The 15000-nt window shown below is 41.9% G+C and overlaps 1 protein-coding gene across 1 annotated transcript; it reads right to left on the bottom strand.

The window, feature by feature from the left end:
• Positions 1-1506: 1506 nt before the first annotated feature.
• LOC118422269 (cytochrome P450 4F11-like) lies at positions 1507-11071 on the bottom strand. Its single transcript, XM_035829787.1, has 12 exons — positions 10920-11071; positions 8060-8104; positions 7329-7456; positions 6829-6950; positions 6040-6160; positions 5510-5550; positions 5229-5379; positions 4673-4863; positions 4108-4241; positions 3401-3465; positions 2591-2673; positions 1507-2170 (listed from the first exon to the last, which is right to left on the bottom strand). The coding sequence occupies exons 1-12, from the start codon at positions 11026-11028 to the stop codon at positions 2005-2007; spliced, it is 1356 nt and encodes a 451-aa protein (XP_035685680.1). The 5' UTR covers positions 11029-11071; the 3' UTR covers positions 1507-2004.
• Positions 11072-15000: the final 3929 nt, after the last annotated feature.

The following is a 15000-nucleotide window of genomic DNA, read 5'->3' as shown; positions in this document are numbered from 1 at the left end:
TTTCACCTGTTTTGTGTGTTGTGTGAGAGCTATATGAACCTGTTGATGAGACCATACAATACATGCACTTTTTATGATGCATAATTTATTTTACACCTAATGGCTAGAGTTGGCAACTTCAGGGATACAGATTTTCTGATACTTGCAGCATTGTAAGGTGTAAAAAATGTTAATTGCAAATATCTCATTGGAAGAAACCTTTGAATTACAACACTGCATAGTTATATTACATTTCTATATTACTTACTAGTATCCAGTTATTTGTTACACTATCTTCTGAAACAAGACAATGGTGAACCTAAACTCTAAAATTCTAGATCCAGAAATCATTTTTGTTTGCCCATCTTTTCTTTTGGCCTTGCTAACATCAGTTTTAATTTTAGGGGCGTCACTAGTACCCATGTAAACAAGTCACGGTGCAGTGCATGACTTTAGGATTTGCCCGGCTACTTGTGAATAAAACGTCTTAGATAACATTTCCTCCCTTAGATTCTACCTTGAATTGTGATGGTTCGTACAAGGAGCGTATGAGGAGGTTCGTTGATTCATGCAAGGGGGTTATAGTGGAAAGGTTTCGTGGTTAAGTCTTTGAAGAAGTTTGCGAGAAAAAATATGTTTGCATCATGCGAGTCAAGGTGCGAGTGTAGTCTTCGAAGATTATTCAAGAAAATAAATAGTTGGAATTCTCTTTTGCTCGAAACCTTTTAACGTAAAACTCTCCCTTATATTCTCTAGGACATTCTACGGCTAATAGAAACTCAAGCTGAAGCGTAGGAAGTGTAAAATGGAGAGAAAACCGTACCTGTCTGTACCATGCTAACCGGAGGCAGCCATGTTTTCTGATCACATGACACCTGTACGTGTGACCAAAGGTCGAAGGTCAACCTCAGTTTGTAAACACCGCCACGTGGTAACGGATAGTACAAGAACAATGCCCATATTAGCAAGGCATCGCTGTACCAAATATTAATTATGGGACTGAAAATAGCAAAAAAATATTCATGAAAAATAATGACACATGTTTCTTATAGTGGTTTCGCCCTGAAAATGTCGAAATCTAACGTTAACGTTAACGTTATATCAAATTTTATGATGTGTTAGCAGTATTTGGAATCTTGTAGGTGCTTACTTGCAAGGACGTTACTTGCATGATCAATGGGATTTTGCATACCAAATCTTATGTTTCCATAAATTGTTCATCAGCCAAGTCTTTCAATTTTTTTTACTTAATGGTTAACCACGTAACAAGACCTGAAGGACATTTCAATGTGACGCAAAGGTCACTCCAAGGTTATGGTTTACATTGTAACTGTTGATTTAATTACATACAGAATTAAATCATTCTGTGACTATGTAATCAACCTGTGACTATATTTTCCCCTTTTGATGCCTTCAGCGTGCGGCCATGAAATTCAACTGATGTTATTTTAATTCTACAAAGTTTGAAACTTAACTGTTATTCTCATAATTAGAACTAAGAACAACAACACAACAACAAAATGCATTTGACCACAATTTTAATCAAATAACTTAGTATAGAAAAGATTTTGTAACCCAGCAGAAATGAAATCACCATCCCAAGTTACATTAACAACGTTGTAACCAGGCTGCTTTACAAAGCGTCACATGATTTTTGCATCACATTTTCTAGTATGTAATGGCTATACATATCTGTATATTTATTTATCAATCTTTTAGGGCATATGGAATAACAACAAGCAGTTCTCCTACTGGTATGTATTGCAAGTCTCAAGATGTTGGCAGTGGCTTTATTTTCATGATTTCCACAGTACTACAGAAATATGGTACTACATGTAGTATCATAATTTTAAACCTTTCCAATGACACATTGATGGAGACCATAGAGATATGAATGATAAAATTTGAGTTTCAAGACGCAATTTGTTGCATTTAGCTCTGGAGAATTGTAAAATGATATCAAACAATTAATACCCCCAGGTAATAGTAGAAATCAACAGCAGGTTGTACTGGCTTTCCTTTGTGCTACTCCCTCTTATGTAACTTTAGCCAGATGCCGTTTCGGGCACGAAGGACGATACGTTCCTCGTAAAATGGCGGCGGTCCGTGCGGCTCCAGTTGGAAGCTCTGCAGGATCAGGGCAACGGCAACCTTCATCTCATTCATGGCAAAGTGCTGGCCGATACAGTTCCTGTGAGGATGGGTTAGACCACTTCTCTGTTATCTATTTTCAACATTGCACATCTGCAGCAACCTAGGACAGTATACAATGCTCTTTACTTACTAAGTCTCTACCAGCCTAACTACGCTGGTTATAGGGAGTTTTTGGGGAAGTTTGAACACCATGGGGTTTCATTTTCCCACTCTGGAGGGGTAATGTTAACCTTAGTGTGAACTGACTCTCCTGACCAATTATTCCCTTACACCATCCGTATCCCTGTAGGAAGGCCTGGTGGAGGCTTGCTCTTAAGTATGAGGACACAAACACTGTTACACCACTTAAAATGTAACACCTCAAAACATAATGTAAGGAGTAATACTACTGACTGTAACAGTTTACTATTGGAAAATTGGACAGTCCACATAAGACATTCACAAAAATGCAGTTTACCTCGGTCCAGCCGAGAATGGAATAAAGGCGTGGGAGTGTCTGTCCTTGGAGTTCTCAGGGGAGAACCGGAGAGGGTCGTACACCTGAGTAGACAAAGTGAAAGATGATCTCAGAACAGTTGAGATGACAATGGATGTACAATATTCACAGATTCAGTGTAACGGTAGTTCACCTTTATCCACATGGTAACCTATATCCGTTGTTTTTCAAAACAGTGCATTTTTTAATAGGCACATCAAGTCGATGGATGGTAGTTTTAAGCTGCAATGTACTGAAAATATTGCAATTTTAAACCAACGTTCATCGACGTCATACATGTGTATCCCCAAATACCACGATTTCTAAAGCAATGGATATAGGCTACCCAGGGGATAAAGGTGAACTAGTGTTACATGTGAAGTTCCCCTAGCTCTGTCTGACAGTGGTGTATGTCATTTAAAATTTTTGCTATAAAGAAAAGGGAAGATGAGAAACATGTTAAAAGGTACTTTCAAAAGTATTGACCCTGAAAAAGGTGACAGTGGTCAGTGAAAATTTAATCCTTGTCATGCTAGTTCACCTTTATTCGTGGGGTTACCTATATCCATTGTACTTAAAAACAGGATATTTAGGGATATCACGTAGATGGACGGTGGTTTCAAATTGCTTTTTTTCAATATAATGCAGTTTGAGACCACCTCTGCCGACTTGATATCCCGAAATACCCTGGTGTGAAATGCAACGGATAAAGGTTACCCTGTGAATAAAGATGTGTTATACCTTTGTGTTGGAGGAAAGTTTTTGTACTGTAAAGTCATTTTTGTTTCTCACCTCCGGGTCCGGCCAGATGAGAGGGTTCCTGTGGGCAGTCATGATGCCAGTAAGCACCTGGAAACCTGTGGCAAACACATTTAATGCGTTAATAAGTTGACCTTTATCTGTGGGGTTACCTATAGTTGTTGTTTTTAAATCTGTATCTGTATCTGTATCTATATAGCCGGTATAACCGCCGTTCGGCGTAACACACCAGCTTTGCAGGCACGCGGCGCAGCAGCAGCTGGTTATATTACACCGAACGACTCGTTACCCCTAACTTTTGCACATCTATCTGCAAGCGTTCTTTAAAACTACCAAGAGAAGATGCCCCTACTGTACTTGGTGATAACAAGTTCCACTCTACGATAGTTCTGGGAAAGTACGAATTTTTGAACACATCAATCCTAGGTTGGTAACTCTGGTATTTGAAGGCATGACTGTTTCTTGTTCTTTGGGTTAACTGGGTTAAGGCTAAGGCAGATTTTGAACCAGATGTGGCAAGAGAATGCATATGTAAGAAAGGAGTAGAAACAATGGTCTAGTGGTTAGGATTTGTCACTCTCACCACCAAGGCCCAGGTTCGATTCCTGGGAACCAACGTAAGAAAGGAGCAAAAACAGTCTCCTGGCTCCCAGGATTCGAACCTGTGCCAAACTCGGGCTGCCAGAGCACACACAGACCACCACATGGACCTGACAAAGACAAGGTACTTGTGAAGCTACCTGCTGGAATTTTCTTCCCGTCTGGTAAGGCCAGAGTCTGGGTGAGGGTTCGGCCGATACCGGGGACTGGGGGCCTCAGTCTCAGACTCTCCTTAATACACATGGTGGTGAAGGGCAGTTTACTCATGTCCTCCCTGGAGAAGAGAAATGAAAACTTTATTGTAGACACAATGGTCAATAAGGCACGACGTCAATGTCTTGGTGAGAACTCATAAGACTTCTTGGGCATTTCTTGTGCTTCTCAGACTGTTATAAACTACAATAGTTTGAAACTTGCAAGAATACTTCCAAGTCTTCTCCAAAACAAATAAAGATATAGACAAAAAGATGTGTCCAATCATGAAATGATCGCAGCCATTTTACTTCATGAAATGCAATCTGTCATGTAACACCAATTATTAATCCCTACCATACCTGTCTGGGTGTATTTTCCAGCCGTACTGCTAATATTTCCAGCTTGCTTTTTGCATTAGTACATTGCAACTACTGTACATGTGCCTTGTATAAAATGTACCTTTACATGTTATTAAATTGAAGACAAAACAAACATAGGATCTTATGTTACCAGCTCATCTCTGTCCGTCCCTGCAGCAGCCCTTCCGCCTCCCCTCTGCACCTGTCCTGGTACTCCGGGTGTTTGGCCAGGTGGTACAAGGCCCAGGAGATCCCGCTGGCCGTGGTGTCGTGACCCTCGAACAGGAACGTGTCCACCTCGTCTCGGATCTCCGCGTCCGTCAGGCCTGTGCCATCCTCATCCTTCAATACAAGAACACATTCAGCTACAGAACAAGTAGGAAATACTGAGGGACTAATTTGTCAAGATGCCATAAAACACAGACAGAAAAATCATTCGGATGAATAGTGTAACAGTCCCCAAACGGGTTAAGCTAAAAAGGAAAATATTGGATATGCCTGCTTACATCATCTGAATGTAAACCTCCTTGCATACATGCATACAGCTTAACCTATTTGGAAATAGAGCCTTTAGACCTGTCTTTCACCATTTTGCTGAGGATTAGATTCAGTACACAATATAGCCATGATAAATAGTTGATTCCAAGCTTATAGGTGCGAGTTGCATGTAATGCCTGTAAGATTAAAACCCCTCAGATCTGATTTACCCTAGCTTCTAGGAGGATGTCCAAGAAGTCCAGACACTTTCCCTTCCCTCTTCTGGGCAAGCCCAACTTCTTTACTTCAGCAAGCTGTGCCTTTCTCTCCCTGATGACGTTCTCGGAGAAGTTGTGAATCAAATCACAGGCCTTATAAAACCTATAAGAATGAATAAAGGGGAGAGATATGTTTGGGTAACGTTGACATAAAATCTAAAGGTTCTGGGCTCGAATCCCTAATATAACAGGCCCCAATCTTCTGCCCTTGGGAAAGGCACTTTACACCTTACTTCTCCACTTGGCTCAGGTTAAAATGTGAACCTAGCTTTGGCTACGGATCTGACAGATCGGATACCAAGTTAAAGGTTCAATCTGTGTTTGCCAAATTCTCGAACTCTGTACCATTCAGATGTCAGATCAAAAGTTTAATGCCCTTTGCCATCAGTCAGGAAAAAAGGCTTAGGTCAGCAGGTTTTTGATAGGGTAGATCAAGTAAACAGAAATGCAACATTTTTTTCTAAGGCCTTAAGGTGGGTTACATGTGCGTATATTTTCAAGTGTGTATGAAGACCTCTACGAGGCTCCACAGGTCATGACAAATATGGACAGATAACATGCCAAACAAGTAAGATATAGGTCCCAAACCATACTCTTGGCCAGCTAACTTGTTTGGCATGTTATCTGTCTAATAGTATACTTGTCCCATTTTACTATTTTTCCAATGACCTGTGCAGCCTGGTAGAGACTAAGACTTCCATACAGACCTCATATTCACTTGGAAATATATGCACGCGTGAACCAACCTTTATGTAAAACAAACCAACCTGCGGCCACTGGGGCTGAGCGAGTAGATGAAGTCACTGTAGTACGGCGGAAAGCGAATACGCTCGACAAACAGCCTCGTGATGTCATACACAGCACGGATGTACGCGCTGGACTGGCTGTGGGGATGGGCAGGAAAATATCAGCGGCAAAAATAAGACATCTTGCAGTTTAGATGTAACGCTATTGCATCCTTGGGGACTATAAACTAGTCTACTACAACATAATCTTAGTTAAAGTTTTTTTAACAGGTTTATTCAAAGCAAGGCTATTTGTAACCTTCCTAGCAGGCTTTCTTGGGCCTTTTTTGCTCATAATACACTTTTGCTGGCCATTTATTGTTGTACTGGGTCGCTGATTGCTGGCCGTCCCTGATTACTGGTCCAAGGGATCTCCTAGGTCTGTCAATGATTTTCGATGATCTTCAAGATCATTCACTGATGTACCATTGATCTTCGATGATTTCAATCATTGATTGCAATCGGTATTCAAGGTCTGTCAAAGATCTCAATGACTACTGATTTTTGGTCGGTCATCAATGAACACCTAGCTGTGATCCTTAATCTCCAAGCAGATCCTATGGTAGCATAAGATAGTATCAAAAACTGGCAGAGGAGTGAAGCTGGCTTAGGAGTGTGTTTTGCTATATGGCAAATCAAGGACGTTATATAATGTCCTTGGGCAAATGTACACCTCTTGGCTGACTATCTCCTGGCCAGTTTGGACTATCTTATGCCATTGTAGGATCTGCTTGGAGATTAGTGATCCTGTGGAAATGGGGCCTTACCTGTCAGTCTGGCAGTTGCTATGGTAACTGAGACTACATTTCAGGATGCTGTCCAGAGTCATCAGGCTGACGTGTTCAAACATCTCCACAGAGCATCCAGAGCCAAGCTTGGTCCATTTGTCCTAAAGAAAGAAACTGATGAGTCACTATCTCCAAGCAGATATTGAATAGGAAGTTCAGAGGTTTCAACATTAAGCATCATCATCATAGGAACATAAACATCATAGGAAAGGAGTTTTCCCTGCATATTTTAGCCCATATAGGACACTTAGCAGTCCTCTATATTATAACATGTGGCAAATTTTATGTCTACAATAGTGAATTCATGACATTCATATAAAACAAAATGATCTTGTGATGGAAAAAGTGGTAAAAGAGATTTGTTTATTCTGCCATAACCTCTCTGAAAAATGCATGTAACTATCAAGTAAAAAACTGCAAAAAATTGAATGACCATGTAGTTAAACTCTGTGAGAAAATTTCATTGCACCAAGACTTACGATCAGCACGTTTGTGGACTGTGAGAACAGTGTGACGTAGGGCTTGAGGATCTCGAAGTGGAAGGCGGGAGTCAGCAGTCGGCGGTTCCTGTGCCACTTACTGCCATGGCTTAGCAGCAAGCCATCACCTGTGACATAAGACAAAAACCAGATGAGCTGCTGCAGTACCAAGGTAAGCCATAAGGGGCTCTTCAGTCACCCAGGTGTCTAAAATATGTCCATATGTCAGAGCAATAATATTCCAAAGTCAAACAGTGGGACCGTGTGGCACAGTGGTATTGTGTTCGGCCCGTGACCGAGAGGTTGCAGGTTCGAATCCAGCTGCGTGTCACCGATCTTGGGAAAGGCACTTAACACGACTTTCCTCAGGTGAAAATGAGTACCTAGTTTCAGCTAGAGCCGTCCCTTGGATAGGACGTTAAATGGAGGTTCTGTGTCTGGGGAGAGCCATACCCCAGGCACGTTAAAGAACTCGCCACACGTGCGATGGTGCGGTGTGAGTGGTTCAAAACCTACAGTACCTTGGCCGCACCTGGGGCAATTACTGGCGTATTGAGGTCACCTGAGTGGCGCCGAATGGCAGCTCACTCCAGACCCTTGCGATTAAGCCCCACCCATTGTAAGCTCCTCGCAATTCAGCCCCTGGCTACAAAGAGTGAGTAGTTGGCCCATCCAATCCAAAAACGATTAAATTTACGATAACTGGATAAAGCAGAATAATTATTACTCACCTATCATTGGTTTAATGAAGCCATAGAAGAGCTCGTCTTTAGGCTCTGTGTTTAAAACAGAAAGTAAGGGAAAGTGGTAAAATAATTTATGGTACATTATAAATGAGTAGGTTTTTTTTCCTCATGTAGTATTTAAATGTCTAATATTGTTTGTAGTAATTATCCTTGTACTCTCATGTCCCTAATAAACATACCTTCCGGAATAAACATACCCCCCGGACAAATCCTCAATATCTAATAAACATACCCCCCGGAATAAACATACCCCCCGGAAAATTACCAAATTGACAAATATTAAACTGTGTCCATGCTACTTATGTCCAAAGAAAGAAGATGATAAGCAGGTAGGTTCTTTTTATTTATCTATGCCTAAGAACCACATCAGTTGTATAAATAATGAGCTGAAAAACTATAACAGATATCTTGTTCGAATTATGATATTTTCTCCATTTTCTAATAAAAGGTACAGTGAAACCTGCCTTATGAGTCACCTGAGTATAGGGGCCACTTGGCCATTTCGGTCAGTTTTCGTTGGTCCCTTTGATTTTTTCCATTGACCTAAGCATTAAGAAATAGTCTATAGCGGTCACCTGTCGAATGCGGTCACGGCCAGACGATTTTCGGTCCGGCCGCTATGCCAACACTGCCGATAGCGGTCACCGGCGCGACTGGCGGGGTTCACAATTTCTTCACTACATCAGCAAAATGTAGCGGCTCAAATTGGACGATTTACGAAGGAAACGTTAAATAAAGAAACATTATACAAAATTATGTGATTTTAGGCGAAGTTTTTCCACCAAAGTGGTGTTGAATTCACGCGGCGTTTTTTCTCGTCTCAGACTCTTTGCACTCTACATCGTCTTCTCTACATCGTCATATCTGTGCAAACTGGAAGACTATATGGACAGATTTTACAAATAGACCGTCCGTTCATGTATCTGATGTTTTAGGTTCTTGAAATGCATGTACGCTGTCCCAATTTTCGTATTCCGCGGGCCAAAAATGGAAATCTCCATCTTCGCGTATTTTCCAAGATGGCGTCAGCAGCAAATAAACAAGGTCATTAGGGGTCAGTGGGCGACTCCATTTTTTCCAAGGTAAAATGTCGCAACAAGAATTCTAATGTGTAGCAAGAAATACAGTGGTTACGGTATAAAAACGATTAGAATCTATTACATGAAAGTTATTTATGTGAAAACTAGACTAAGGCTGATTTTTGCCAGAGAAATAAGCCTACGTAGAGAAAGTTTATTTCGACGTGACCATCTCGGCATAATGGCACATGCATCTACAGAGGAAAGTGTTTGTGGCGGTTTGAAGCTTAGAAATGATTATGAACTTGCTGTTTTTACCGACGAATTCCTGCCGTTTGGGAGAATATGCGGCGTCAAAACTCATATCACAAGGGAAACGAAGTTATAGTTGTTATTTTTACGTCCAGCATTTATTATGTGAACGATCAATCACTCTTCCGCCTCGCTGACGAAAGAGCATGGAACCACAAGACCGGATTTCCTCGTGCAAGGTGCTGGTTTACGATGTAAACAGAGACTGTAAACTACTACTAAATTAAAACTAAAAGTTATTTATGTAAAAATTGTACTTCAAAACGTCAGTGTGGTGTCTTATTTTCCCCCAAGAACAACATTTACTTCGTAGCGTCATAGCGAGATGGAACGAAATCACCGAAAGTGTACCGCGTACGCGGTCAAAGCGCGGGGAAATCCGCACTGTTTCGCCCGACAAATAGTGAATTTTGAGCAAAAATACCGCGGAAATATGGGCAGAAACCCCCAAAACTTCATCAATTCTTTGAGGGTCCTGGCTTAGCAAAGCCCCAATTTTCAGAAAAAAATAAACGTACCGTCCAAAATAAGAACGTACCGGGTGGCTTGTGAGGCAGAAAAAAATAAACGTCCCGGTACGTTTATTAGGGACATGAGAGTATGTCAATTTAAATCAACCAATGAGCCAATCAATCAATTTTATGATATTTTGTATGATGATTGTTATAATGTTAGTACTAGTAATAGTGGGATGATGTTATATGTTGTGTATGTTATGCCCAGTGTCCATGTTTTCTGTGTAATTTTGTTACTCCTGGAAGAGTAGCTGTATCTGTATCTATATAGCCGGTATAACTGCCCATCGACGTATTTTACACACCAGCTTCGCAGGCACATGGCGCGGCAGCAGCTGGTTATATCTTGCCCGTAGCCAGGATTTTGGTTGGGGGGGTTCTTTTTAGTACTTGTTGGACCATCGAGCGCCGCAGGCGTGAGCTGCCTAGGGGGGTCCGGGGGCATGCTCCCCCGGGAAAAATTGAAATATTGACCCTCTGAAACGCCATTTCCTGCATTTTGACGGGCAAAATTTGCTGGCTAAGTTTAACTTGGAATTTCTATTAAAATACAGAAGACTTTTGGCATAAGTCGTTGGGGCCGACTCCCCAGGCATATTTTCACCATGTCCGACGCCAAAGGCGAGAGGCGTCGCAATGACGTCCGGGCGAATTTTGAAATCTGGACCCTCTGAAAAGCCATTTCCTGCACTTGCTGGGGCAAATTTTGCTGATAGACTCACTAAAATTGAATGAGATGTCTATAAGTTGAAAATGCAAGTCAAGCATGCCTTTGAAAAAAAATCTTGGACATGAAAAAGTGGACCTTTGAGCCTGAAAAAGTGGACCTTTGAGCGTGTGGGGGGTTCTTCCGAACCCCCCGAACCCCCCCTGGCTACGGGCATGTATATTACACCGAAGGACCCGGTACATGTAGCTATTGTAGTTACAAGTGACAGATTAAGGAGTTAATAAAACAATAAACAATAAATCAATTTGCCCTATCACAAGTACATTTACCTGAGGTGGAGAGAATGGCCCTGCTTGTCTCTGGGTGACAGAAGATGAAGAGAGGGAGGAACGGCCCCACCCACAGCTGGAGCACGTGAGAACTGTAGTCTCTCATCATCTGCTTCAGCACAGGCCAGCTACTCTCATCTGGCAGGAGCTGGAGAAAACAAACACAAACTTCTGCTGCTCAATCTTCTGCTCAAATAAGACATTTGGTATCAAAGCTCAGAGTCTTGAAGAATGACAGTATTAAAATATCCAAATCTTACCTCATCATCCCATTTTAAGGTTTACAACCATTACATAAGATTAAGGGAATTCTTGGAGGTTGGGTGTATTATACAAAATTCAGCCATCTTATAATTCGGCCTGGATATGCAACTGTTTTATGCCATGAGGAGGTTTACCGCGGGTATGCAATACAAACAAACAGATGATGCGTATCGTTCTCTGCAGTTGGTTCTATTTCAGCCTAATTATATGATGACCAGAAAACAGACAAAATTGTGACTGCCATAAGAATCAGATTTTATGAGAGCAAGGAGGTTTAAAAAGGATTTAGGCTATACTACTTCAACCTACGAAGAGAGTGATACCTGCATCAGATGACCATACAGCCAGTGGCTTGGAGGTGACACAAACTGGTTGGTCACGCGTCGCTGTCTGACCTGAGAGACCACAAACTGCACCAGCAGGACAGACGCAATGACGGCCAGGGGAAGAATCATCCAGGTAGCCATGTCTGTGGTCCTGTAGACAAGGGACAGGTGGCTCAACAGGTAATGTTATCAGACGACACCTGTGTAGTAAAACACTAGATAATTGGGTAGAAAGTCTCCAGATGCATGATACAATGTAATTTTAAGGTTGATGATTTTGGATAACAATGATCATACATCAAGAATAGAGTAGAGTAGAGTAGAGTAGAGTTCTTCAGGTACAGGTAGGAACTGCAGTTCCAGTTTAGGCCGCTCTCTCGTATCTAAGACACTGACATCCCAGGTAATTGCGGATCATCCAGGGCTCTAAAGTTGTAGTACACGCTGTGTTTCTTCATGTGGTTGTCTAAATGCTGTTATTTGCATAAATCGATATGAATGAAAAACAAAATGTCCATCAAATACATTTAGAGCATTTGGAAGAAACCTATTAACATATCTCACAAAGGTATGTCCAAGCAAGGAGGTGAAAAGACTCCTCCTTGGTACAAGAAGCCTTAGATGATTATATCGGGTCCCACCGGCCACCCAGGTCTAAATGCCTAACAAGTATCTAGAGAAACCTTACGAATTACGATCACTTCTTCTTCTTGGCCAATGACCTAACTTGTTTGTTACACACTGAGTCCTGCATATCTTACTTTTAGAGAGTTAACGTTATCAAAAGTAAACAAAACGATCTGCCAGCTCGAGTCCAAGGGTAAGGGTCCACTGTGAGGAAACAACTATCCAGATGACCTCAGTGACCTTTGGGCTATTTCATTACGGGAAGGGGGACGTTTTTTCGCGAATTTCTTATAATTGGTCTTGTTGCTTTTTTCTTTGATTGCTTTGACTATTTCACAAGTAACAGATCCGTTTCTTTTTTCACCGTACATGCCGTTCAGTTCAGTTCAGTTCATGCCGTTATTCTACTGAGGACAGTCAATGATAGGTTTGCCATGTCATCATCTATCATATTCTATGATCAGCTCCATGCAATACATGCAAAATTTGAACAAAAAGAGAATTTTCAAAAATTTACAAATGTCGCAGGTATGATTTCATGCTCCAAACTTTTCTGTAACACAAACATTTGACGTCATTTGAAAAGGGGGCGTGACAACTCCCACGCAGGTGTTCAGGCGTGAATTCTTTTGTCTTGCAAAAGTTTGAGACAACCCAAAAGCAAGTGCTCAAAAGCTAACAGAACAAATTGTATTTACCTGTTTCTTTCACAGTGATTGTGGAAAGACAATACGATTATTGATAAACTTCTTAAAAACTTTTCAAAAGTTTCAAACTAGTGTTTTGGCGGCAACTGGTGCTATCCCAGAGGGCCCCCTGGAGCCAAGTTGAGATCCAAGATGGCGGCGTGTCCGTGCAAGGAAAAAGAGGAGCCCAGAAAACCGAACTGTACCTGTCCACACAGCTGTATGTGTGAATATAAGGACGAAGTCGTCAGGATATTGAGAAGTAAGATGTTCAGGGACAAGTACGGGAGTCTTGTGGACCAGGCCGTTACCGAAAATGGCGACTTCGGCCCAGGTGTGTTGACGTGGCGACTTCTAGATCTAAAACTTACAAATTTACATCTTGGCGAATATATAAATGTGGGTGGTAACATATCTAACAACAATAGCTGCTTGGAAAGTGTGTACACAAGTATCATTGTTTATATATGTTATTTATGCATGATATATGGGCGAAAAGTGAGGTACTGTACGTACAAAATGTGTGTTACAAAAAGTATGGAGGTGGGGGCGAAGTTATTTGCATAATTTGTTTGTTCTATTATATAAAAGGTGTGGCACGCAGCACACGTACAGTAATAGTACATAGATCTTCTTCTGGTAGGTGTTACTGCACTTCTTCTGTAGACCTTTTTGATGAAATTATGTTAGGCCCTGCAACATGCAAATCATTCAAATTATTACATTTGCATCACAACAGATCACAGGAATTCCTTTGTAAGAGAAAGGCACCATGGATGATGGACACAGGCCAAATTCTAGCATCAAAGCCCTTAGAGGCCTGGACTGGTAACTGGAGAAGTCCCAGTTACATTATCAAGGCAAAAGCCTGTAACATGGACATGGAAGTTGGAGTTGTGTGTCTGTGTATGTGTGCATGTATGTAAATGACATTGAAATGCTTAGGCCTAGGAAAAAAATGTTGTGTTTCCTGTTTCCCTACCAACCCTAGAAAAAACTGGGGGGTGGGCAGTGGAGTCACATAGCTTCCAGTTTGAATTTTTATCCAGCCTGCTTCCTATTTAAATAAAAACAGGCTTGTCCTATCAAATGGAGAAATGTACCATTGGCATCTTGCACAAAATCAAATTTTGACATAAAAAGACAAGTGTCCTCATGTATTTCAGCATTGTAATATGTATCACTAGAGTTTTGGCCAGCTTAAAAAAAATCATAACAAAGAAAAGATAGCCCCTACTAGTATATATACCGACCCTAATTTTTTCTGGACCAAAACAGGAAACAATATTTTTTTAAAGGCCTTGCTAGATGTGGTGCGCCCTACAGTAGTGGCTTGTTACAGCTCTTTCTTTAACCTCCTTGGTTACAGCACTGCAGTGGAACGTCCAGTTTTGATATCTTGTTTCCACTGTTACAGATAGGGAAAACGAACAGATAGCAAAGATGGAGACTGAGGCATATTTCCTTATGATCCTGAGAAGCAAGATCCTCCAGTACCCTCCCATTGAGGAGGGGGAGACACCGATGCCCAAGCGCCACATGGACGTCTTCTGGGAGAACGGCAAGGGCGGTCTGAAGGAGTTCTACACCATGCCCAGAGAAGAGATGGCCAAACTGGACGTCCAGGTGTGGGAGGAGAGGAACAAGTGGCTAAAGCAGTGCGAGGAAAGATATCTCGTCACGATTCTCTGCGCGAATCACCAGTCAGAAGAGCACAGGAAAACGCTGTACTCCGGCACGGTCACCGTTCTTCTGGACTATCTCCTGGAGGAGGCGGAAAAGAACCCAAAGACCCGCCAGCCGTGCTCGCCAGCCGTTCACGCTCTCCGCGCGATGTCTCCGTTTGTGGAGCGGCTCACGGAAGCGGGCCTGGATAGAGTACTGCGACTTGTAGAGAAGGATGACGGACACAAGGGCTTACAGCGCGAGGTTATCATGATCGTTCTGTGCTGGATTAACCATCCGAAGTACGGGATTGTCGTAGCAGAAACGCTCGGAAAAATACTCCTAAATTGTACGGAGGAACATTACCATCAGTACGTCATTCTGATGAGGGAAATATTCTATTACATTTGTCCCATCCCCGGTGTCCACATGTCTGTGCCTCCCGACGTCTTCAGTATGCTGATCAAATTCCACTGCATTGTTCTTCTCCTTTCTAGCCACAAGGAAATCAAC

Source organism: Branchiostoma floridae, chromosome 9 (assembly GCF_000003815.2).
Source record: "Branchiostoma floridae strain S238N-H82 chromosome 9, Bfl_VNyyK, whole genome shotgun sequence".
Lineage (NCBI taxonomy): Eukaryota > Metazoa > Chordata > Leptocardii > Amphioxiformes > Branchiostomatidae > Branchiostoma > Branchiostoma floridae.
The sequence above is the reverse complement of the archived record's forward strand: the minus strand, read 5'-3'. Positions and strand labels throughout refer to the sequence as shown.

Excerpts from the sequence above, each read along its gene's own strand:
- LOC118422269 (XM_035829787.1), bottom strand. The coding sequence starts at position 11,028 with ATGATGAGAGACTACAGTTCTCACGTGCTCCAGCTGTGGGTGGGGCCG. Across the intron at positions 6,951-7,328 it reads AGTCCACAAACGTGCTGATC|GACAAATGGACCAAGCTTGG; the intron begins GTAAGTCTTGGT and ends TTCTTTCTTTAG. Across the intron at positions 4,864-5,228 it reads ACATCCTCCTAGAAGCTAGG|GATGAGGATGGCACAGGCCT; the intron begins GTAAATCAGATC and ends CTTGTATTGAAG.